Below are 24,948 nucleotides of genomic sequence, written 5' to 3'. Positions count from 1 at the left end.
ATGAATTGTTCAGGTAACAATGGCATCTCCAGTGATTGACCTTAAAAGAAGAATTTACAATCAATTGACAAGAAAATGATCCTAAACAGTGGTCAAAATAACTTGAGAATGATATGATCATGAGCTTATTTGAAAAGTTACCAGATCCTTTTGATGTTACTTTCAAAACTTTTACAAAAATTTGTTCTCGGAATAAAACCAGATATATTATTTTTTATATATAATATATTTTGTACTTTTACTTATTTTTTATAGTAAAAAATTCATCTCTGGTCAGGATGTAATTTCCTTATTTTTTATGTGAAATTACTATACCTAAAACTGATCAAAAAGGAAATGGTACACATGTCAAGGTCATGTCAAGCTCAAGTTAGCTTATCACAGATCCAAAATTGGTTGCAAATTGATTTTGAACTACTGAGATACTCATGTTCTAGTTCAAATAATTAGACACAAAATGAGTAGCCTTAGTAGAAAAGTCTTCATCATCTGGGATGCTAAACCACTGTCAGGAATAATGAACATGTGGCAAAACCTTGAACAAAGATTTCTGAGATAACTGCTGGAAATTTAAACTTGATAATCTACATCTAAAATGTATCTTGTTAAGCATAGCATTTCTGGAGCTCAACAGATGTTGGACATGATATTGTGTTTACACAAGACAAAATCAATTCCTACATCTGAACAGCAGATGCTAACATTATTTGTCAAAAGTTAAAACATTGCTGCACTAACAGTTGTTGTACTAATGGTCTTCATTTTATTTTCTACCACTGTTTTCCCTTAACTGCTGCCGTGTTTTCGAACATCTGCTTTCTAAAGTCTGTCCACTGCTGAAAGTCAACCCCTGCTCTTTCATTTTCTTGATAAGCACTGTTGTACAAAATTAGTGTTCTATCCACTGATATGCTATCAACTGATGTAGTAACAGCATCCACTGATGGTAAAAATCACCCACTACTCCATTTATTACCGTTGTAACCACTAATGTTTGTTTCATCAGTGGCTCCCAAAACAACTGTCCTCCATTATTTACTTTTCCATCAGGGGCTGGCACGTGGTCAGTTTTTAGTCGTCAGATCGTTATAACCGATGCCACATCAGCATTCACGTTTTCCCTAAAATAAAACCCTGATTAAACCCAAACAGCGGCTCACACTGTCGAATTGAATTCCAAAAATTCTCTTCTCAAAGCAGTTTCCCACTCTTCTTCACAAAACTTTCTTCGATCTTCTTCATCAAAAATGACGAAATCAAAATCGAAGACAAAATCAAAATCATCTTCTTCTTCCGCTCCCACTGACGCCACTCAAATGGCCACTGAAACCACAGAAATTCGTTACAAATCCCCTCACAACTATGTGGGCATACTCACAAAACCCACAAGCAACAACTCCTTCGACTCCATCATCGACATCTTGTCTGCATCAAAGTATAAAACTTTGATAACAGCAGACGCTCCCATTTATCTACAAACCCACAGAGAGAGTTCTGGAACAAGGCTACCCTTGAAAAACAAGGAGAAACTGTCACAGCCATCAACTCCTCGATACAGGGTAAAAAGATCCAAATCACTCCACAATCCATTTCAGAAGTCTTCAAACTCGATGATTTGAAAGGTAAAACCTCATTTTCTAAAGCCGAGTTGAAAAAGGATTTCATGAACAGGGGCTATGCAGAGCAACCAAAAAGATTTTTGTTTCACACTCTACTGATGTGTGTTTCTAATAAAACAACGTCTTTTAACGAAATACCATCAAAAATTCAATGCCTGGGGTATGCAATTTTAAACAATGAAAATTTTAACTATTCCCAGGAAATATTTGATAATTTGGTAAAAAAACGTTGATACTAAAGCATTTCTGCTCTTTCCAAGATTTTTAAGCTACTATTTTGAACAAAAATTTGTAAAGAAAGATGCAGAATTGCCCAAACAAGGTGCTTCTTTTAAAATAAACTGTTTAACACCTGAAACATTCTCTAGAATGTTGGCACCAATAAAAACAAAAGCAGAGGTGCCTGAGCAGAATTTAGCAGATGAAACTGCTCCTCAGGTATCGGCTGCTGAGCCCACTGCTCCAGGTGATTAAAGCAGCACACCCACTGTTTTGAAACCCACACCTGCCACCACCAAAAAGACCAAAAAGAAAACATCCAGAAAGCCCCCCAAACCCAAAACAAAGGCACCTCTGGAAGATGAGATCCCAGAGCCACTGCCAGTGACAACACAAATGTCACCAATAACCACTGCTGCTACTTCCTCACAACAGTTGGAAGAAAGATCTCCACCTTTGCCACAAACTCCTCCTGCATCCTCACAAAAGGATCAGGTTGTAAGCACAGGGACCCCACAATATGAAGCTCTGGACCCACTCGGATCCATCTTCCACAGTCCTGATCCCAAGGACATGTCTCTTTCAACTCCTTTACCCTCACCCCCCACATTACCACAATCCATGATACCCTTGTTGCATACAGTTGGTATTACTCAGACACAAACCAGTTCCTCTCAAACACCTATCACTGAGAGTATACTCCCACAAGTGACTGGGTCTGATGTTGATATCTCTGTTATCCCAGCAACAACTGAGGAGGTTACACTGCATGAATTACAAGTAATTCCTGTCAGTAGTTCAAGTGGAGTAACCACTACAAATGTTGAACCCACTGGTTTACATTTGGACAGTGGTTACATTCATAAGACTCCCTTGAAGGCAATTTCTTCAATAGCACCACTGAGAACCACCAGTGAGTTTGTTTTAACCACTGGCAACATCAAAAGGTTATCAAGTGCTGAAGAAAGAAGTCCCCAGTACCAAGAACAAGGGGCATCAATGAATGATTTTTGGGATTCAGTCCCTAAGTCACACATTGGTAAAACCACTGCTGGTGGGGATTCAGATGATCCCATTAACTTGGGTGATGATTCAAAATATCAGGAATTGACGGGCAGAGTTGAAAACTTGGAAACCTCAGTTGCTGAAATAAAGGATATGGTGCAGCAGCTGTTAAAAGCTCAGAAAGCCCAATCCACTGCTCCTCCAGCTCAAGCACCTGCTCAACAGGCACCTGCTGCAAATGAGTTATGGACCATGTTTCAACCACTGCTGGAAAAACAAAAGCAGATGGCTGATCAGCAGCATACTATACATGTTCAAAAGCTGACAAATATGGTGGAATCAAGGTTCAAAGATACTCAGGCAGATATCAAAGCTATCAAGGCTCACATTCAAAGTGCCTCTGGAAAAATTCCCTCCACTGTTCTCTTCATGAATGAACCCTTCCCAGATAATGCCAAAAAAGGGGGAGAAGATCAAGTGGAAGAAAAAGGGAATTGATGATGGTATATACATTGAGCCAGAAAATAGCCAAACCAAAGCTGCAGTATCAACACACACCACATCACCACACACCACCACAACTACTGCTCCACCATCATCTGTGTCTACAAAACCAACATCACCATCAAAAACTATCACCCCATCATCACCACCTTCCAAAAAGCAGAAGACAGCAGGTGTTACAACATCTGCTGTAATGACAACAGCAGTTGAGACACCAGTTGTTTCAACAGCTGTTAGTCAATCACTCATCACCCTTCAAACCCCTGCCATCACAACCCCTGCTCAAAAGCAGAAGACATCTGCTGATACATCAGTAGTTGTAATGACAACAGCGGTTGAAACACCAGTTGTTTCAACAGTTGTTAGTCAATCATCCACCACCGCTCTCACCATTCCTATGTCACAAGCAAAATCCATTTCATCCACAAAGCTTTACAAAAGAAAAAGAGAAACAACTCAAGCCACTAATGAAAAATATGATCATGTTGCAGCAAAATATCCACTGGAACTAGATGCTGTAAAAAATGAGATGAAACAATTTTACACCGAGGATGATCCTTCAAAAAGAAGATTTCCTTCTCTCATAGGCTTCGTAGTTCCAGAAGACATGGATGAATATCTCGAAATGAAATCAAGGCAAGCAAAGATTCGAGCTAAACTCGAATGCAAAGATCAAGGTGATAAAGCCATTTCTGAAAAATTGGAACTCTTACTTACAAAAGTCAAGCTAATGGAAGATTATGCACAAGTTCTGAGCAAAGAAAAGACAGATCAAAGAAAGGAGATGAGAAAAGAACTTATTGCATATATCATGAAAGAAAAATTTTATCCAGCTGAAGAAAACCAATTTGAAGAATGGCCAATAGTTGCTCTGAAGCATGAAGCAAACATGATTGAAAGGATTAAAGGTGACCCAAGTAAGAAGAAGACAACTCCAAATTGGAACAAATATAAAAAGCTAATTGCTGATCTTACTTCTGAATATAAAAAAGAAGAAACAGGAGTTGGTAGATGCTAAAGTGGACACTGCTGATGCCATAGCAAAATGGTCAAAACAGCATACTGATGAAGCTTATGAAAGGCTGAAGAAAAGAAGGATAACTGTCTCAGACACTTCAAAAAGGCCTGACTACAAAAAGCCTGAACTGCAGATTGAAAACCTCCAAAAACTATTCAAATCAGCTAATAATCCTATTCTTATGACAAACCAAGAAGAAGGAAAACAACTGTCTGAAAAAGAGGTAAAGAAAAGGGAAGCTGAGTACTTCAATGAAACCATCATGAAAATGGGTCTAAAAGAAGAGAGCTCAACAAAGCTTCAGAACCTTTTTAAGAAGGTATTAACCAAGCCTGCATCACCAAACACTTCAACAAACATCACAAACATTGAGAGGCAAGAGCTAATTGAAAAAGAGACTGCAGAAGACATTGCTGCAGCAAACAATGTCATTGAATCGGCCTTCAAAAGAATGTCTGAAAGTCTGCAAGTGTTCTCAAGGCCAATTTCTCCAAACTCATTAGGAAATAACTCTCTCCCAAGCAACCCGTCTGGATTAAAAGTACTAAAGTGGATGTCTGATCAAAAGACCCACGTACTGACCTTGTTCAGATCCAACGGCGAAGTGAAGTACATATCAAGGAAAGAAGCACTAGGCCTTAGTGTTGAAGATTTGCAGGATCTCCTTGAACTTACACTGTGTAGGGATGAAGATGACACAAGTTCCAAGGACTTTGAAGAAGAATTTAAAAAGCAAGCTCAGGAACTACTGATGAGAAATAAAGGTCCAGAATAATGAAGGGTTTTGGAATTATCTGTTCCAGGGGGAGATTGTTGGGATTGAACCCTACCAGAGGAACAGATAATGAAAGCCAAAACCGGATCACAACAGTGGACTCATAATAAGCAACTGTTTACACTTGGCTTTCCCCTTGACAGTGGTAATCTAACAGCTGATGGATCTTAAGTACTGCTCAATATAACAACTGATGAACCAAACACTGATGAAACTCTAAAGACTGCTGAAGACAAACACTGTTGCTCTATCTACTGTCGTTTCCTAAGTACTGCTGAAGACACAAGCACTGCCCATTCAAAGACTGATCACCTTTAAAGAAAGCACTGATGCTCAACATCAGTGCTCAGGCTACAACAGCGGAACGTGAAGCAGTTGTTATCTCTTGTCTTGTAATATACTTATAATCAGTTGTTAACATCAGTAGTTTGTATAGAACAATGTTTATAGGTTGTTAGGTTGTTAGATGTCACTATCATGGTGACGTCAGCTGAGATGCTTCAGTGGTTTAGTTTGCCTATAAATGGAGCAGTACCATGTACTGTTACATTTGATTGACTGAGTGGATTCTTCTTCTCCAGTCCAATCCTTTCATCTTGTGCAACCAACCTTGGGGTATCAGGCTGAGGGGGAGCCTAGTTTTGTAAGCTTGCATTGTAATCTTTTGATTTGCTTTGTAACCTTTCGACTGATGAAAAGCAATTGTTTATCATACTATTCTCTTCTTTGGATTGTGTTTACAAAGTTTGTATTCATTTCCGCTGCACTTTGCACTGTTTTATATTTTCTGAATGTTCGATTTATACAAACAACACAATCATGACAGCCTTCGAATCCTAACACCTTCAGTTGATGGTATCCGGAGCGCAAGTCTATCTTAGAGAAATATCTAGCTCCTTGAAATTGGTCAAAAAGATCATCAATCCTAGGTAATGGGTATCGATTTTTAATTATAACCTTATTCAATTCCCTATAATCGATACACATTCGCATTGAACCATCCTTCTTTTTCACAAACAACACTGGTGCTCCCCAAGGGGATGAACTAGGTTGTATGAAACCTTTGCTTAATAATTCATCCAACTGCTTTTTCAGTTCTAACATTTCTGTGGGTGCTAACCGATAAGATGCTTTAGCTATTGGGGTAGTTCCAGGAATTAGATGAATCCTAAATTCTACTTCCCTATCGGGTGGTAATCAAGGTAGTTCTTCAGGGAATACATCCGGATATTCCGATACTACTGGAATTTCCTTAAGTTTTGCCTTTAGTGTTAATGATTATTGAAATCATATACACTATTCCTTGTTTTCGTTCATAATTAGCAACTTTCATGACTGTAATGAACTTCATTGGTTTACGCGGCTTATCTCCTGTAACCATAATTACTTCCCCTACGGGTGTATGAATTTCTATGGAATTCTGATCACAGAAGATTCGAGCATGGTTGGCTACTAACCAATCCATTCCTAATACGACATCGAATCCGGCTAAATTCATAGGTAACAAGTTTGCAGAAAAATTATATCCTGAGAGTTTTATCTTTCCTTCTTGCAACACCTTATCTATTTTAACAGAATTACCATCTGCTGTTTCTACCGTATAAATCTGCCTAAGTTTGGTTAAAGGTTGCTTAAGAGCTTGGCAGAATGAAGTATTTATAAAACTTTGGTTTGCACCAGAGTCAAATAATAATTTTGCATAAATGTCATGTACAAGAAACGTACCAGCTATCACATCTGGAATTAGATATGCGTTGTCAGCTGAAAGGCTCTAGCATTCTTCTTATTAGTTCCTTCGGCAGGTTTTGGCTTGTTGTCAGCTGGCTTAACCAATTTTGGGCAGTCGGGCCTAAAGTGCCCTGCTTCTCCACAATTGTAGCAGATCATAGATTTCTTCCTGCAATTCTCCTCTTGGTGCCCCAGAATTTTGCAGAAATTACAGTACCCTTTACATTTTCCAAAATGCTTTCTTTTACAGGTACCGCAAAATGGAGCAGTGGAGGATTGCCCAGTTCCCTTTCTCTTAAAGTTACTAGCATTACTACCCCCACGAAAACCTTGGATAATCTTTTGGGCCAATTCCTTTTTCGTGTTTTCTTCTCTTGTGCGCACTAGGCCGTCTGTCAAGGTGTTGGCTAGTTCAACAGCATCGTCAATTGTGCGGGGTCTCGCAGCTTTGACTATGTCACGAATCTCGCTAATTAATCCCCAGATATAGCGAGAAAAAAGTACCGGTTCTGGCGAAGCCAGAGTTGGTACAATTCTGGCATATTCGAAGAATTTCGTAGTATACCCTCGACAGTCAACGTCCACCATCCAGTGGTTCAGGAACTTATTCGTCATTTGTTCCTTTTCGTAGTCGGGAGAAAATTTCCTTTCCACCAATCTCTTAAATTCCTCCCAACTCATGGCATAAGCCATGTCACTTCCTTTGGCTTGCAACACCGTGTTCCATCATTCTAATGCCTCTTCCTTGAAAAGGTGGGAGGCATACATAACCTTGTCTTCTTCTACGCACTTACTGATTTTAATTACCGCTTCGGTCTTTTCTAACCAACGTAGTGCGGCAGTTGCCCCTTCATTGCCTGCAAATTCGACTGGCTTACAGGCAAGGAATTTTTTATAAGTGCAACCAGATGTTGCAACTTTCATTTTCTTAAGTATTGGGGCTTGAACCACATTATTATCATTATTGCCGCTTCCATTTACACTGTTACTGAAATTATCATCGCGAGTGCGTTTGCTATGGTTGGCTTGTGAGGGTTCAGCAGGACTCTTAACAGCAGCGACGATTACCGGGATAACATTGGCTATTCTCTGGGCAACGATATTTTCTATATCTTGTCTATTAAGAAAATGATCCTCATTGTGTTGTTCGAATTGATTAACTTCATTGACTGGTTCATTTACTGCGTTTTCCATCTGATAATTAACAATATATATATATATATATATATATATATATATATATAAATTATTGGCACAAAATGGATAACAATTAACACAACAAGGCAATCACAACACAGTTAAGTCAACACGTATAGCCAAAATCGTCGACCTTGCGACATCTATATATTTTTATAATAGTATGCCTCAATACAAACCATCTATTTTACAAAGGTTTTATTTTTAGTTATTATTATACAAAATTATATTATTATTATTATTATATATATATTATGATTTTTTTTCTACATATTATTATTATTACAAAGGTTTTATTTTTAGCTACGGCTAGGGCTGCCGTGTCACCCCGTAGGTCCGCCACGTGTCTGACACGTGGCCTAAAGCTTATCCGGAGAACTTTCAAGCTGTCGCGCCCCACGTAAGCTTTCCTTAAGTCTTACGCGGCCCGCGACAGACCAACAAATTTTGAATTTCTTGATTTTTTCACAAGGATTAGGGTTTTAGGGGTCTAGGTTTTCACTTACGGAGTGTTGTGGGACATTTTTGCAGGTCCTTACACTTATGCGACTGCAAAAAGACGACATGGATAAAAAGTAGGACTAGAAGAAGAATTAATTCACTAAAAATGTATCTTTGAGACACCCAAGAAAAAGACACTTCTCTAAAGCACTCTTCCTTCTCTTAAAATAGAAGAAGGAACTTGCTACTAAGAACCTTAGCGTAACATGGGCAAGCCTTATATATAGGACATATCGCCAAAGGTAAACCACACTTCACTTCTCGCTTTGTCTTCTTTGCTTAACCTTTCATTTCAGATACCTTAATTGATTCTTATGCCAGAGATTGATTATAGGAGACCTCTCACATTGAGACTAACATTTTATTCATTGTTAGCAGGATGTTCTGTTTGACCAGGGCCACCTGCACCAACCAAACTTGCTCTCAATCATACCTCTATTTCTATTGTAGCAACTATAAGTAACATTTTTCTAAAACATAAAATGTTTCTAATAAGTCCACCATCAATATTTGATAAGCAAAACAAGTTTTTCACCATTTATTAAAAAATGATATCCACTACATGCTAAATAATACTCGATACTCGTCTTTTATGTTATATATACATATCCAATACTCGAGTTACTATCATCATCACCAATATTCACCTAAATTAACACCATAATCCACTTGCTAATTTTATGCCAACAACCTCTTGGTCTATAGGCATCAATCAGATGTTTATCTTTACTAAAGCAGTACAAATTCAAGTTTCACTAACGAGCAACATGTAGGGGGTAGGTCACAAGTAAAAAATAAGTTAGTAATTTTATAAGCGTTTAAAAGTTTAGATAAAAAGTTTACCAACCAAACGAAACCAAAGATAAACTCTTGGGTAACAAACGAGACCGTGTAGCCCACGCTTTCGATTTAAAAACCCCGTGGTCTTAGGTTTTTAGTTCAAAGTGAGCCCCACTTAAAACCCTCTTGATTTTTCAAAATCCATCTGCTTGCTTCCTTCTTAACAGATACAACCACAACAATCGGCAGCCACACCGTCGCCGCCGCCGCCATGGGAGCTCTCGCCGGAGATCTCACTTGGACCATGGAAGACGATTTCCGGCTCAGAAAAGCCGCCGAGGTATCTTCTTCAAACCTACATTTTTCTCAATTTCTTTTCTCAAGTTTGTTCACGCTAGGGTTAGTTAATTTGTTAATTGGTGTTTCTTTTTTCTTTTAATTGATTGTTATTGGTAAATTCAGTGTTGTTCAGGATTTTAATTGTGAATTTGTTGCTTCTAGTGTTTGACACAAACCTTTGACGATTCATTAAAAGAATTGACACAAACAAAACTTGATAATATATAACAAAGAATAGACACAAAACCTTGACTATTCACTAAAAGATTTAAAGATTTGTACAGTTATATGATGATTCATACATAGTATTCACACAAAAACTTGATGATTCATACAAAAAATCGATGATTTATATATAGAATTGACACAAAAAACTTGATGATTGATACAATGAATTCAAGATTCATACAAAATGTTTGAAGATTCATCTAAAACTTTTACACTAAATGATTCATCCAAAAGATTGACTATTCATACACAGAATTGATGATTGGTATAAATAGTTTGATTTGGGATTTTGCTGATATAAACTTGTTTTCTATCGTCATAGCGCTTGATTTTTTCATAGGGCTTTTTTTTCGAAAATGTATTTTCTTTAAAGAAGTTTAAAGTTTTCAAAAATTGTACTTATGTTTGTGTGTTTGATTGTTTGAAACATCACACTTCCAAATAGGTTTGTTTTCTTGTAAACGAGTTTTTATTCATGAATTCAGCCATGATATGACATAAATCAGTACTCGGTGTAAAAGCATATCGTACTACATTATATTTATGAGACATTAACCTATGTATATCTGTTTATTCTTATTGTCATTATTGATATAGACTGGTACCTCGTTGGAATCACTAGCTAGAGGAGACGTAAAGTTCTCAAAACGGTTCACAATCCAACAACTGCAAGATCGATGGCTTGCCATACTGTACGATCCCGTTGTTGCTGCCGAGTCATCAGCTCGTATGCTGCAGTTCGAGCATGCTGACTCAGCTCCAGTTCTAAAATCCGATCATCTGGGAAACATCGAGGAGGATGTTATCCCTGTATGTGGAAAAAGAAAGCCCGAGAGTATACGAAAACGTTTCTACGCCATGCAAAAGAAGCTAAGGCGGGATTATCCGGCAGCTGAACCTCCAGCTGAAGAGTTCTGTGAGCCCCTTCAAATCAACGAGCCTGTTGACCTTTTGACTTACGAGGCTCATGATGTTGACATCGTTAATCTTGACGTTAATGATGTTAATCAGTATTACAATGGAGATAACAATTGTAACGAAGAGGAATCCGATGGATTTGAAGAGATTCTTGAGTTACTTGAAGCCAAAGGACCGGAATCTTTGCCACCGATTATCGACGAACCGAATTCCGAAAATTTCGATGAATATCCGATAATCCCAAACTTACCAAACGTTAATTTTGGCGACGCTGAGCTGGAAAACCAAATAGTTACTAATAATACCAACAACTATTTGATAAATGACCTTTTTGACCTCAGTATGGAGGAAGACGACATTCCGTTGATGGATGCTGACGGGAACCTAATTGACATGTCTTACATCGACGATATGAGCTCACATTGGCTCGATTCTCCTAACAGTAGTAGCAATAACGCTAAACACGATACCGTTTTCGTAAATGAGTTTCTCAATAATAATAATAATAACAAGAGTCGGACCGAATGTGACAATCAGGAAACAAAAACGTTGGATGGTTTATTGGTGACATCGTTTAAACCACCTGTTACATCAGCAATCATCTGCACGTTAAACACTGAGGACCCGGAAATACCGAGCAACGATGATGTTTTTCTTCTAAATCTCGTTCCTTCTACGTCTCAAGAAATGCAAATGGATGCTTATAAGCCTCCACTGCCACCTCAGCATATGAAAAGGGATTTTAGAGTTTCGAAGCCGATAATCCCGAAAAACAATCGGTATGAACAATCTCAGTTTTCTTCACCGATAATCGGTTCACAATTTCGTTCAGAAATACAAGTGGGTCAAAGTCAAAGGATTAAGCAGGATTTTCCTCACGAAGATCGATCGCAAGTTTGTCCGGCAGTCATATCTAGAAGCAATCTTTTTCCTGCATGTGAGAAAGCGATAAGTGTAAAATCTGAGCAGGAAATGCATCATGTAAGTTCCGTAAGGACGGTTTTTGATAATAAAATAGGCGGTTCGGATATCGTCACGAACCATGCTCAGTTGAATCCTATGACTACCGTTCAACAAGAAGAAGCGTTTAACGTTGAAATAGACTCTACGGAAGTGAATAATCTAAGTTTGGTTGCAATAAACGAGGAAGCAATTTCATCTCAAAGTGATGATGACGGTGATTACGACATGCCTTGTTTTTCCGATGTTGAAGCAATGGTAATTGTTATTCATTAAACTCTTTTTCTTCAATCCTTTTTTCGTTTTGAAAACTTGAGGTCGTTTATTCATTTATTACGACGCTTTTTATTATTTTTTTTTTTATTTTTGTTTGTAATTATGCAGATACTTGATGAGGATACGAGTCTAGACGAACAACATTTATACATGAATCGAATTGGGAGTTCTGAGCTTCTACAAAGTACAATTTTTTTACGTACAGATTTAATAGAAGATCTCAATATGAAATTTTTGTAAAAAGGTTTATAATTTATAGTTTTATTTTTCTTTTTCTTTTTCTTTTTGTAGCCTTTAAATATGAGAATGCGGAAACTCAAAAGGCGATCATGAGGCTGGAACAGGCTGCTGATGCGTTTGTAAAAAGGGATATAAAATCACACGGAGCGTTTGCTATTTTACAAGGGAGGCATATGAAATACTATGTTAAGAAACCAGAGGTAAAAAAGGCAAGAGTTAATAGCCAAAATGGTCCCTGAGGTTTGCTTACTTTTGCCACTTTAGTCAAAAATCCAAAATTTTTAAATCTGGGTCCCTGAGGTTTGCATTTTGTTGCCATTTTAGTCCAAATTTCAAAAACTCCCTTTTTTGACTGTTGCAACAAGCCTATTTTGTCCTTTTGTGCAGGGGTATTTTGGTCATTTTTATGAGTTATTATAACAAATTCAGATCAAGAACCCAGAATACCCCTGCGCAAAAGGACAAAACAGGCTGGTTGCAACAGTCAAAAAAGGGGGGTTTTGAAATTTGGACTAAAATGTCAACAAAATGCAAACCTCAGGGACCCAGATTTAAAAATTTTGGATTTTGGACTAAAGTGAGCAACCTCAGGGACCATTTTGGCTATTAACTCAAAAGGCAATTTCACAACTTAAATCCATGTATTTGATTTATATGAACGCGTGTTGTGTTTTAGGTTTTAATCGGAAGGGCAACCGAGGAGTTTCATGTTGACATTGACTTGGGAAGAGAAGGTCAAAACAGTAGAGTATCTCGACGGCAGGTAAAACAATTAGTTTTGACGTTTGTACCCTTCCCTTTAATCTTGGATTAAGATATGGGAATTTGGAGTATAAGGGGAAAGAGAAGGGTATAATGGTCATATTATTGATAAGATAAGATAAAAGATTGGTTAAGTTGATATTTGTGAATTTTCAGGCAATTTTACACATGGATCATGAGGGTTCCTTTCATTTGAAGAACCTTAGCAAATATTCAATCTTCATAAATAGCATGGAGCTAGCAACCAACCAGAGTATTAGCTTGACCTCAAGTTGTTTAATTGAGGTAATCTTAATAAACTCTTTGATGTTAAGTTAATCTTCAATTTCTAGGTGGTTTTTAAATATATGTAATTGTAATAAATTTTGTCTGCAGATAAAAGGAATGGCTTTTCTGTTCGAGACAAATGAAGCGTCTATAAAACAGTATGTCAATAGCACGAAGAACAGAACTGTTATGGTGGATAGTTAACTCTTTTCAAGTTTTCTCCTCTAATTGAGTTAAGAAAGTGCTACTTTTTAACTGCACTTTCTAGGGTTTTTTTCTATTTTTTCTATTTTTTTTGATTTTTTGATTTTATTTTTTATTTTTTGAGTAACCTTCTAGCTATTAGAGACAAACTTTTTTGAGTCAAGTTTAATGCATTTTCTTTGCCTCCAAGTTTTTGTTTTACATAACATTTAGGGTTTGATTCAATTCTGTTGAATGTGGAAAGAAATTGAAGGTTTCTGGAAAAAAGCTACATTTTAAAGATGCAGCAACTTTTCTGGGTTGAAAATCATTATGATGAAAACTCAGTCTATATATATGTGGACATAAAGAGTGCAAGAATCAATGTTATTTTTGTGAACACATCACAAAATCTAGTCCATTAAATCTTATTTGTGTTTTTGGTTATTATGATTACTAGTTGAAAAATACAAGTTAATGCATCATGACTGCCTGAGTAATGGTGCCAAAATGTTTTGACTTTGGTTAATTTACTTTTACTTGGGGTTTTTTTTCATTTCTTTCTTTGGCGAACGGCTTTGCCCTTTTCAAGCTATAATCTAACTCAGTTCTTCAAAACATGCTTTGGGGAAGACTAGAAATGAAAAGCATGGCGGACCAATACCTTCTTGCCTCAACTACACGAAATGCTAACGAGAAAACTACGCAACCCAACACAATGCGTCATGTCAAATCGGTTTTGAAAACCAAAGCTAATCTAGGCTTATGGGTAAAAACACAATGAAAAACTCCACTGGGGTTAATGATCAAAAGGCAACCATTACCAGGAGATGTATGGTTACAAAGATACACTAAACTAAACATACAAAAGATCATGTAGGGACAAGTTATCCACCCACAGTCAAAATATCTTTTACTAACAAGAGGCCTTTTTTCACTTGGTAATTCAATCAGCTGAGGCGGCAGCGCACAAACATAGCAGCCCAATGAGACGAGGAAACAAAAAAAGGATGCACAACAAAGATAGGACATCAGCAGCACTATGACCAAATCAGTTGCCAAATAGTCTCGAACACAAATACACAATGCATGAACAGAAAAGAAGCCACAACAAACATAAGGTACCCCAATCCGTAGCGAAACAATTAAACCATGGAGTTCCTGAAGTGATGAAGCATGTTCTTAGGAGCCATAACGAGCAGGTAATGGACAACCTGAAAGCGACCGAGTATTCTAAGACTGTGTCTTACAAATCGTGTTTGAGCTATGGTCATTTAGTGACCTAGCCATCTCCAAATGAACCTGTATGGTGTATATAGTTGACCTTAAAACTTCCGCTGTGTTATAATGCGAACGACTATGTATTGTGTAGATCCAACTGTTCTTCTAGCCACAGGTTTTATGGGGGTGACAACCCGGCCTCATACCTATTGGGCATACCTGCGAGAGTCGAGTATACTCGCTAGTTTGTTAAAAAAATATCTGTTAGGGGATTTTCAAGCACATTTATTATTATTATTAGTTATTAACAAATACATATCTCAAAAGACATGGGCATCCAATGACTCAACTCTTTACGCATAACGAAGCATGACATTCGGATCATGGATATTACATAGGTTACCTACATCTTGTGACCCATAGCCCTTTTTGGACCTTAACTACTAAATCATCGCTTCTTATTTAATCACGAACTTTGAAATAGACTTACTTAAAACAATGAATTTCAAATAGCTTGAGTTATGAATGACTCACCTTGAGTTTTGGATCCTTGATATCTTAATAGGTTGAGTCGGCCCTCCTCGTTCCTTGACCACCAAAGGTCAATCACACGCCTTGTTAATTGTATGTCAATTTATAAATATAACACACTTCTCAATCGAATCAAAACACATCCAATCCATTATATAACACACTTCTCAATAGAATCAAAACACATCCAATCAAACATGTTATGATCATATATGTGCATCAAAGTATGGATATAACTTGCATGTATGATCAAAATCTCATAATTTAAGCTACTATTCAATAACACATACAAAATCCTCGTGTACAGGGGCGGATGTATGTGTGAACAAGGGGTAGCCTCCGCTACCGCTTGGTCGGAAAATTTTTTACGTTTTTAGTGTAAATTTTGGAAAAATTTGACGTTTTTTCGATTTCGTTACCGCCTATTTATAAAACGTTACCGCTTGGTCGAAATCCTAGATCCGGCCACTGCTCGTGTAAACAGTTGCTGAATATAAGAACCACCAGCAAACACAGATATCGCCTGCTTATGCCAATTATTGAAAACAGTATTGCACGATTCTATTCTATGGCAGTATGCCAGTACATTTCTTGGAACAATGCGACCAACATTTAAAAAATATTAGCAAATCTCTATGTTAAAGATCTAGCACTTGTCAGGAGACATGCTTACTCAGCATGTGGTTAAGTTCAATTAGTTCATCAATAAATATCATATATTATTTACATAGTTGGCTATTCGACTCATGATTCTTTCTTAAGAAATGGTATAGATAGGCATGTTTTAGTTGAAGACTGTTTGAACACGTGTAAATTTGATTTTAAAAAAATAGACACTATCAGTCTAGGGGTGAGCAAATAACAGAGTTAAGTGAATTAAACAGTTAACAGATGGTTGGTTAAGCCTAAATTGGTTAAGAGGGTTAGGTTTCGGTGTGTCATAACATAATTAACCGAGCCGATCTGATCTGGTCCAATCATATACATTGTACATATAACTATTCAAAAGAGTTAATTACTGTTTTCGTCCCTGTGGTTTGTCAAAAATCACTATTTCAGTCCATTAGTTTAAAAATTACGATTTCAGTCCCTGTAGTTTCACTTTCGTAACCATTTCAGTCCACCTCGTAACCATTTCAGTCCCTGTACTTAACAGAATAATGGATTGAAATGGTTACGAAAGTGAAACCACAGGGACTGAAATAGTTACGAAAGTGAAACAGCAGGGACTGAAATCGCAAATTTTAAACTAATAGACTGAAATAGTGATTTTTGACAAACCACAGAGACGAAAACAGTAATTAACTCCTATTCAAAATAAGTGATATACTTTTGTCATTTTAGATTCTGAAATATAGTTTTGGTTTTGATAGTTTATCCCATATTGGTCATGCAAGAAATTGAGGATCCTCTTTCTCTACGAGCATTCACAGTTCATTAGGCTATGTAATATTAGCTCAGTGTTGTGGATAGTACTATTTGGCCTAACAAGCCTAAACCACCCAACAATTTTGACACGACCGAAGGCCGAACACGCGAAACGTGGTTTCACATATTCATGACTTAACAAGCTATGTTGTGTTAGGCATAGCTACTTGGGGTACTGTTATATTGTGGTTGGTGTTGACCACGGTGATTTGGATACACGTCTCGGCGTTACATGTGAACGTAGTATAATTACATCGCATGTGCAAAAACTTCTTTTATGTGCTTACCTTTAAAAATAAACAAAACTTGCTATTGTGTTTTGCTGCTTCAAGTTTTGCTGGCGGATAATTATTTACATAAATGCATACCTGCTATAGGAATAAAGTTGTTCGCGGGAACTTGCCGTTGTAACATACCCATAGTGTGTAGACAAGAATGTAACATGATGTATGGTTTAGTGTTTAATCTAGTATCTTTATAAAAAATGTGCTTGTTCCAGAGATGTTTGTTGCATCCCTTTTTATTTTCAGGGTGTGACAAAAAGAGGGGTCATGAAACTCATTAATGTATGTTCATAGTATGCTACATCAAAATAATCATGCAATCATTGTGCTAGTCCAGTCCTAATACCAGTCCCAATATAAAATATAATTGTTTATCTATAAACTAAAAATATCAATAAATTCACCAAATACTTATATAATGTAGTTTTTATAAGCTGTTTATCTATACTTATATAAGTATTTATAAGTGTTTTAACAATATAAAATTATTAAATTTGGTTCCTAGATTGACCGAATTTTCTTTATAAACACGTGTATTACAATTTTAACATATCTATACTACAAATACTTTTCAAAAAAAACATTTATTTAACTAGTGTCATACTCAGGTTTTTAACCTCATATAATAATAATAAAAAAAACTATAATTTATCGAACCCACAGGCTGAGGTTAACTATGAGCGTAAATTCCAACCCAGATTAAAGATTACGAGCAAACCCAACTCAACTTTATTATTATGAGTTCAAGTCTAAATTAAACTCAACCCATCTCAATCGTTTAATAATTTATTGCCTTATTGGGAGGTGAGTTGCAAATTGCAATTCTATAGGGTCATACTTTGCGTTAAACAATGTGGTCCATTATTTGATCCATGCATTACGGGTGCTATCATGTCCTTTTAAGGTGCTCTTATTTATTTGATTTTAGAGTAAACTTCCGTTTTGCTTTCTGTGGTTTGGTCACTTTAACGGTTTTGTCCTAAACCTTTAAAAATAGCCATTTTCTTCCAATAGTTTGTTATGGTTTTTCTATTTTGCTCTATGCTGGGAGCAAAATGGAAAAACAGACAATTTGGATGTAGTTAGAGGCGGAGAGCAGAATGGAAAAACCATAGCAAACTATTAAAGGAAAATAGCTATTTTTAAAGCTTTTGAGCAAAACCATTAAAGATGAAGAAAGCACAGGAAACAAAATACAACTTTACTCTTGATTTTAAGTCCATGTGTTATTGTAATATCATTGAAGTTTGAAAGGAACGTGTGGACATCGAGATTTGAATATCTGTCACTTCATGTGATTTTTGTTAAAAATGAAATGAATTATATCCACTCATATTCATGTGTAACAAGGCATACAGGTTTGGCATATTAGGTATGTATCATGTATGGCAACATTATTGTCATACATATCATAGTGGAACCAAGGGAGGTTAGGGGTCTAGTGACCCTCGCTCACTTTAATTGATTAGATTTATTTAAACTTTTTTTAAAGGAAAAACATAAGTTTGACATTTTACTTGTTGGAAGGTGACAAATAAACACCAAGTCTTGATAAAATCTTGATGGTTGAATATCAAAGTTCATAAAAATAAAATTTTCAACTAATTTTCATCGATCCCTCACGTGAATAAAGATCAATCGAAAACGAACGGAAGTTTTGATGATACCTTGATGGTTGAATCATGCAAAAGATGGGTGAGTTGATGAGGAGCGGGACCAAAAGCTGACGGATCCTTATCTAACCTGCTTGATAAAGGAGAGTAGAGAAGAAATGACCCAAATTTTAAATGGGCATAACTTGAGCTACAATTAGGGGGAGGGGGGATGAGCATACGAAGGAAAGTTCTCAAACGAGCCGGATCACATGGCAAACAACTCTAGGTGGTTTCGCCCACCTGTCAGGGCTCGAATTCCTTGATTTTGTAACAGCCCAGCGTAACCGTACCATAATATTGTCCGCTCTGGCTGGGACAAACCACCATCGCCTCACGGATTTAAAACTCGTAATGATGGTGAAGGTATCAAGCCCCTTATAAGGAAGCCTTCGTTCCCCTTCACAACAAATGTGGGATGTTACAATCCACCCTCCTTACGGGGTCCAGCGTCCTCGCTAGCACACCAATCCGGTCCCTGGCTCTGATACCATCTGTAACTGCCCAGCGTAACCGCACCATGATATTGTCCGTTATGGCTGAGATGAACCATGTGTTACGTGCGGAAAAGTGGGACACTGAGCTTCGAATAGCCCCGGAAAGGTGTCGGTATGCTACAAGTGTTACAAACTGGGACACAAGAGATCCGAGTGCCCAAAAGGAAATACCCGACACAAAGACGGAAGCCCCAAAATCAAAAGCGAGATCCTTCCACATAACTGTGGCTGAGGCCAAGGTTGAACCCGATGTGGTTTCGGGTACATTTACTATAAATTCGATTCATGCACGTATTTTATTTGATACGGGTACAAATAGATCTTTTGTTTCACATAGATTTATTCAACACCCTACATTTACATTAACAAAATTGCATATGCCTCTGAAAGTAGAAATAGGTAATAATAAAAGTTTTATTGTTTGTGATATGTGTCGAGATTGCAAATTGAATGTGGACAGAGAGGATTACTTAGTTGATTTGATACCTATGTCGATAGGGGAATTCCAAGTAGTGATCGAGATGGATTGGTTATCTCGACACCACGCTAAAGTGATATGCTTCCGTAAGGAGATACAATTAACATCTCCGAGCGGAAGGCATGTTATTATTTATGGGGAGAAGAGTTGCAACCCCATTGTGACTCGATGATAGAAGCCCGTAAACTCGTTCAACACGGGTGTAAAGCATATTTGACTTACGTACGTGATTGGGAAAAAGTGTCGCCAAAGATTGAGGACGTACCTGTTGTACGAGAGTTTGAAGATGTATTTCCGAAAGACTTACCGGGGATACCACCCGAAGGTGAAGTGGAGTTTGGGATTGAATTAGTCTCGGGTGCGGAACCGGTGGCCAAGGCACCATACAGATTAGCACCGTCAAAACTTCAAGAACTAATATCACAATTGCAAGATTTGCTCAACAAAGGGTTCATTCGACCTAGTATCTCTCCTTGGGGAGCACCGATTATTTGTGAAGAAAAAAGATGGAAGCATGCGAATGTGTATCGATTACTGGGAGTTAAATAAACTTACGGTAAAGAATCGGTACCCGCTTCTGAGGATAGATGATCTATTCGACCAATTGCAAGGCGCAAGCTGGTTTACAAAAATCGACTTAAGGTCGGGTTATCACCAGTTGAAGGTGAAAGAGGAGGATATACCAAAAACAGTGTTCCGTACGCGTTACGGGCATTACAAATTTCTTGTAATGTCCTTTGGGCTAACAAATGCATCCGCGACCTTCATGGATCTTATGAACCGAGTTTGCAAGCCAATGTTAGACAAGTCGGCGATAGTGTTCATCGATGATATTCTAGTATATTCAAAAAGCGAGGAGGATCATGCGCGTCACTTGCGTGAAGTATTAGAAATGCTTAGGCAAGAGAAGCTTTACACAAAGTTCTCAAAGTGTGTCTTTTGGCTACGCAAGGTACAATTTCTTGGTGTTGGAACCTTAAGGTTTATACATAAAGAATTATGAAAGTTCAGGGTTGATTTTGTTAAGTTTAATTATTTCATTTGGGTTGAACTTTGTATTGGGTTGGGAGATCTCGAGTGGGCCTTGTACTGTTTACGGTCCATGGTAGTTAGTATATAAGTTACTCTAAGTAATAGTTTAAGGGTTACTGTTTGCGTAGAAGCTGATAGAGGCCACTCGAGATCTCGGTTTTTGGTAATCTTGTATCAGTCATCATTCAAGGTGAATGCAAGAGTATTTTGATTAGATTATCGTGTTTGTTTATTTAACTGTTTTCTTGAATCCACTTGTGTTTGGATTCCGCACTTACACAAGTTATTCTTGATATCATTAAGAGATCCTATCGGGTTTTACAATTGGTATCAGAGCCAAGAAACCAAGTCTTGGTTCGGTTTTGATATCATTGGATTCAAGAAAACATTCATCGGTACTAATCTTCTTTGCTAAGTGTTTTACAGATTTTTTATCTTTGTGACTGTGTTCGGATTCAATTGTTCTTGTCAATATTGTTCAAGGTTGCTGATTGTGGATTATGATTCATTGTTAAGGTGTTTGCTGAAATTTCGGAAGGTTGTTGGGGATAACAGATTCAAAGATTTCATATCTTCGAATTTTGGGAAGCTGCTGAAAATCAGGAATCACGGTTGCTGTTATCTCAAAAATTTGTTTTGCAGGTCTTGACTCGCAACTAGATCTCGACTCGCAACAGCCTATTCTCGAGTATTGAAGTTTTGATTCTTGACATCAGTCTCGACTCGAAACAATCGTGTTCTCGAGTATTGAAGTTTTGGTTCTCGACATCGGTCTCGACTCGAAACAATCGTGTTCTCGAGTATTGAAACTGTGGTCTCGACATCTGTCTCGAGTTACATCTGCTGTGGTCTCGAGTTGTTACTTGACTCGCAACTTCAGTCTCGACATTGGTCTCGACTCGCAACGTCACCTGCAACGTTAAATTTGGACATCTGGACTTTTGAACTTAATTAATTAATTAATCAGAAAGTTAATTAAGAACTTAAGTAACCATGACCTCGAACAATCAAACTGTGGACTTGGCAGCTATGTCTAAACATCAAGAACTGGATTCCATCATTGGAACTACCACTCGTGTTCCCCGGTTGTTGGATGGAAATGAATTCCCTGAGTGGAAGTGGCGTTTTGAGAAACATGTTAAGGTCAAAGATGCAAAAATCTGGCGTAGTATTTTAAGAGGCCCAAGGGAAATTATGATGGACAGTCCAACTGATGAGAATGTGAAAGTGAAAAAGCCAGTTGATAAGTATACTGAGGAAGACTTTAAGATTGTTGAGGAAGATGAGATGGCGTTTTCTTATCTGACCATGGCATTGGGACCAGACATTGCCATTGGTTTTCGCACTTGCAAGTCAGCTAAAGAACTTTGGGAAGCATTGATAGATGTCTATGAAGGGAATGAAGATATGAAAGAAAGTCGCAGAAATCTACTAAGTCAAAATTTCAACAACTTCAACCATATATATGGGGAGACTGTTGACAATCAAATTCAGAGATTCGTTAAATTGGTTACTCAAATGCAGATGGAGGAAATGCCGACAACAAATGCTTCAACAAACAGACAGCTTCTGAACGCTTTGCCAAAAAGCTGGGATCATCACGTCGCAATGATAAAGAAAACCAAGGATCTGGCGAGATGCAGCTTATCTGAAATGATTTCTCACATTAAGTCTTGTGAGCTAGACGATAAACAAAGGGAAACGAATTACAAGAACAGTATGTTGGCTGCAGGATTCACCGCAACAAACCCAAATTCAAGCAACAATACTGCTTTTGTATCTCATGCTGGTTTTCAAATGTTCAGCAACTCTGCTTCTGCTAAAGCAACTCCTGCCTCACCTAGTCAGTACTACTCTAGAACACCTGCTCCTGTTGTTCCTACACCACCTTCTGCTAATGCTAATGGTACTCCTACTGCTGCTGCATCATCAACTTCCACTGCTACAAACGAGATGATTGCTTTCTTCTCGCAACAGACAAAGGAAAATCTTGAAATAGCAGCATCTGTCATAAACTGCTTAAATGCTTTTGCTGCCGGCAAACTTGGTCCTCCCAAATTTTCAATGGATGACTTGGATCAAATTCATGCAGAAGATATGGAAGAAATGGATATAACTTGGCAGATGGCTATGGCAGCATTTAGGGCCAAAAACTTCGTGAGGAAAACCGGGAAAAACAAATGGCAAGGTCTTACCTTTACAGGACCCACAAAAATGCCATTTGAGTTTCGTTGCTACAACTGTCATGAACAAGGTTATTTGGCTAGAAACTGTACTAAACCTAAGGTCAATGGTGAACAAACTCCAGTCTAGCCTGCTGCACCTGCTACACCCAATCGAGAAAGAGCTCTTGTGACTACTTCGAGCATGTCGGCTGATGCTGCCAGCAGTGGAAGTCCTCAACCTTTGGGATTGGCTCAAGCCTTGGTGGTTCAGCCTGATTCGCCCTTCGATTGGAGTTCGGAAATTGAGCGACTGAACATCTCAGCTCCAGAAAATCAAACCAACTCAAGCATCATCGCTTTCATGGCCACAGATGATCAAGTTCCAGTAAATGCAGATGAGACGCCAGCGCCTGAGGAGGAGCTTTCAGCTGAAAATCTTGCCTTCATGACTCAGATTCTGTCAGCTCCTGTCAAGGGTCTCACAAAAGAAGAGGTAATTTCCGTTTTCTGTACTCCTGAATGTAGAGAACGGGTTGAAGCTTATAGAATACACAACGCTGAGCTAATTGAATATTACAATGAAATTAAAAAGAAAAATTTGACCTTAACAAATAACGAAAAACTTTTCAAAGAGAAAATCGAAGCTCAGCGTAAGGACATCATTCAACTTAAGGATGATGTTAGTGTAGCTACAGCCCAACTTTTTATGGTTAAAGAAAAATTATGCGTAGTGACTAAAGAACTGGAGGATATCAGGGATAAATATCAAATTAATCAGTTGAATATTAAAAAGTTTGATTCCTCTAGCAAATTAGTCAAAAATCTGTGTGATCAACAACTAGCATATCATAAAAAGAAAGGGTTGGGATTGGGTTACCATCAGGCTCCTCCTCCGTATAATAACAATTATACTTACCTGCCTATGACTGAGGAGGAGATGTTGAATGAAAGCAAAATAACATATGGTCCCAAAAATAACAAGCCTTCAGTAAATGTCAAATCTACTGAAGAACAGGTGAAACCAACAGCTTGTTTTGTATCAAAGGGTACTTTTGATCCTAACGTTTCTTCATCATGTGCAGATAAAGTACCTGAAGTGATATGGGGAGACTTGTTTGGGAATGAACAAGTTTTAGATTCTGATTCTTCTAAAACTTCTTCTGATAATACTAATTCTGGTTGTGTGTTTGGACAAGCGTTTTTGAACTCGTTTCATAGTTATGTTTTGTCTTCTTTTGGGCCTGATGTTTTGGGCAAAACTGTGAATGCTTGTGATGAACTTTTAAAAAATGCGTGTGATGATGAATGTTTTTCAGTAGCTGAAAATTGTGATTCTAAGGTTTCTAACTCTTCAGCTGAGAATAGTGTGACAGATGAGGTCCCTCAGGACACATCCAGTGAAACCACTGAAACTGCTTCTCAAGAGAATCAACAGCATTCCGATTTTTCTTCAGAATCGATTTCAGTGGATGTCCCTACTGTTGAACCTAGTGGGACCCCATTAGATGCCAAAGTTGAAAAGGAACCATTATTCGTTGATGAAGTCTCAACATCTACTGAGATTAAAACTGATAATGATTTTCAAAATGAGAAAGAGGCCGTTTTAAATGATAATTTGAAAGAAAATTTTTGTGAAGAGAAATTTGAAACGAAATCTGAAACATTCTCTCAAAATGGTTTTGATGAAGTAATAAGTAAAAATAATTCTAATTCATCTAAATCTCATGCTTGTGCCAATACTAGTTCTGATCAACAGGTATCTATAAGCTCAGAAAAGGCACAAGCAAGTCAAACAAAACAGAACAAGCAAGCTCAATCTTCAAGACCCAAGAGACCCACATCTGCTGTGAAGCATCAAAATTTTCCCACATTGAAACGACAAACTTGTTTCAATTGTGGAATTGTTGGACATATCACCATAAACTGTGTTCATTCTCCTTCTGTGCAGTCTAAAAATAAACATGCACAAAATCAGAAAGTCAAGCCAAACCGATATCGTTATTCAGAGTCAGTGAAGACTGATAAGTCTAAGACAATGAAGAATAACTATCGTAAGGTCAGGTCTTCTGATCAAGATTGGAATGCAGCCAAACGTAGAAATCAAAATCAACAAAAGGATTTTTCAAAAAATCAATCTAAGG

At 37.6% G+C, this 24,948-nt stretch overlaps 1 protein-coding gene across 1 annotated transcript; it reads left to right on the top strand.

Annotated features, from left to right (window-relative positions):
- The first annotated feature begins 9,498 nt into the window (after positions 1–9,498).
- Positions 9,499–13,729, top strand: LOC110941433. Its single transcript, XM_022183073.2, has 7 exons — positions 9,499–9,686; positions 10,511–12,049; positions 12,176–12,251; positions 12,359–12,507; positions 12,984–13,070; positions 13,226–13,354; positions 13,445–13,729. The coding sequence occupies exons 1-7, from the start codon at positions 9,618–9,620 to the stop codon at positions 13,538–13,540; spliced, it is 2,145 nt and encodes a 714-aa protein (XP_022038765.1). The 5' UTR covers positions 9,499–9,617; the 3' UTR covers positions 13,541–13,729.
- Positions 13,730–24,948: the final 11,219 nt, after the last annotated feature.

Source organism: Helianthus annuus, chromosome 5, assembly GCF_002127325.2.
Source record: "Helianthus annuus cultivar XRQ/B chromosome 5, HanXRQr2.0-SUNRISE, whole genome shotgun sequence".
In the NCBI taxonomy this organism is placed as follows: domain Eukaryota; kingdom Viridiplantae; phylum Streptophyta; class Magnoliopsida; order Asterales; family Asteraceae; genus Helianthus; species Helianthus annuus.
The sequence above is the reverse complement of the archived record's forward strand: the minus strand, read 5'-3'. Positions and strand labels throughout refer to the sequence as shown.

What these genes read in the sequence shown, in the direction of transcription:
- LOC110941433 (XM_022183073.2), top strand. Translation starts at nt 9,618, where the DNA reads ATGGGAGCTCTCGCCGGAGATCTCACTTGGACCATGGAAGACGATTTC. An exon ending in TTTCCGATGTTGAAGCAATG is followed by an intron (nt 12,050 to 12,175) that starts GTAATTGTTATT and finishes GTAATTATGCAG; the next exon opens with ATACTTGATGAGGATACGAG. An exon ending in CCTCAAGTTGTTTAATTGAG is followed by an intron (nt 13,355 to 13,444) that starts GTAATCTTAATA and finishes TTTTGTCTGCAG; the next exon opens with ATAAAAGGAATGGCTTTTCT.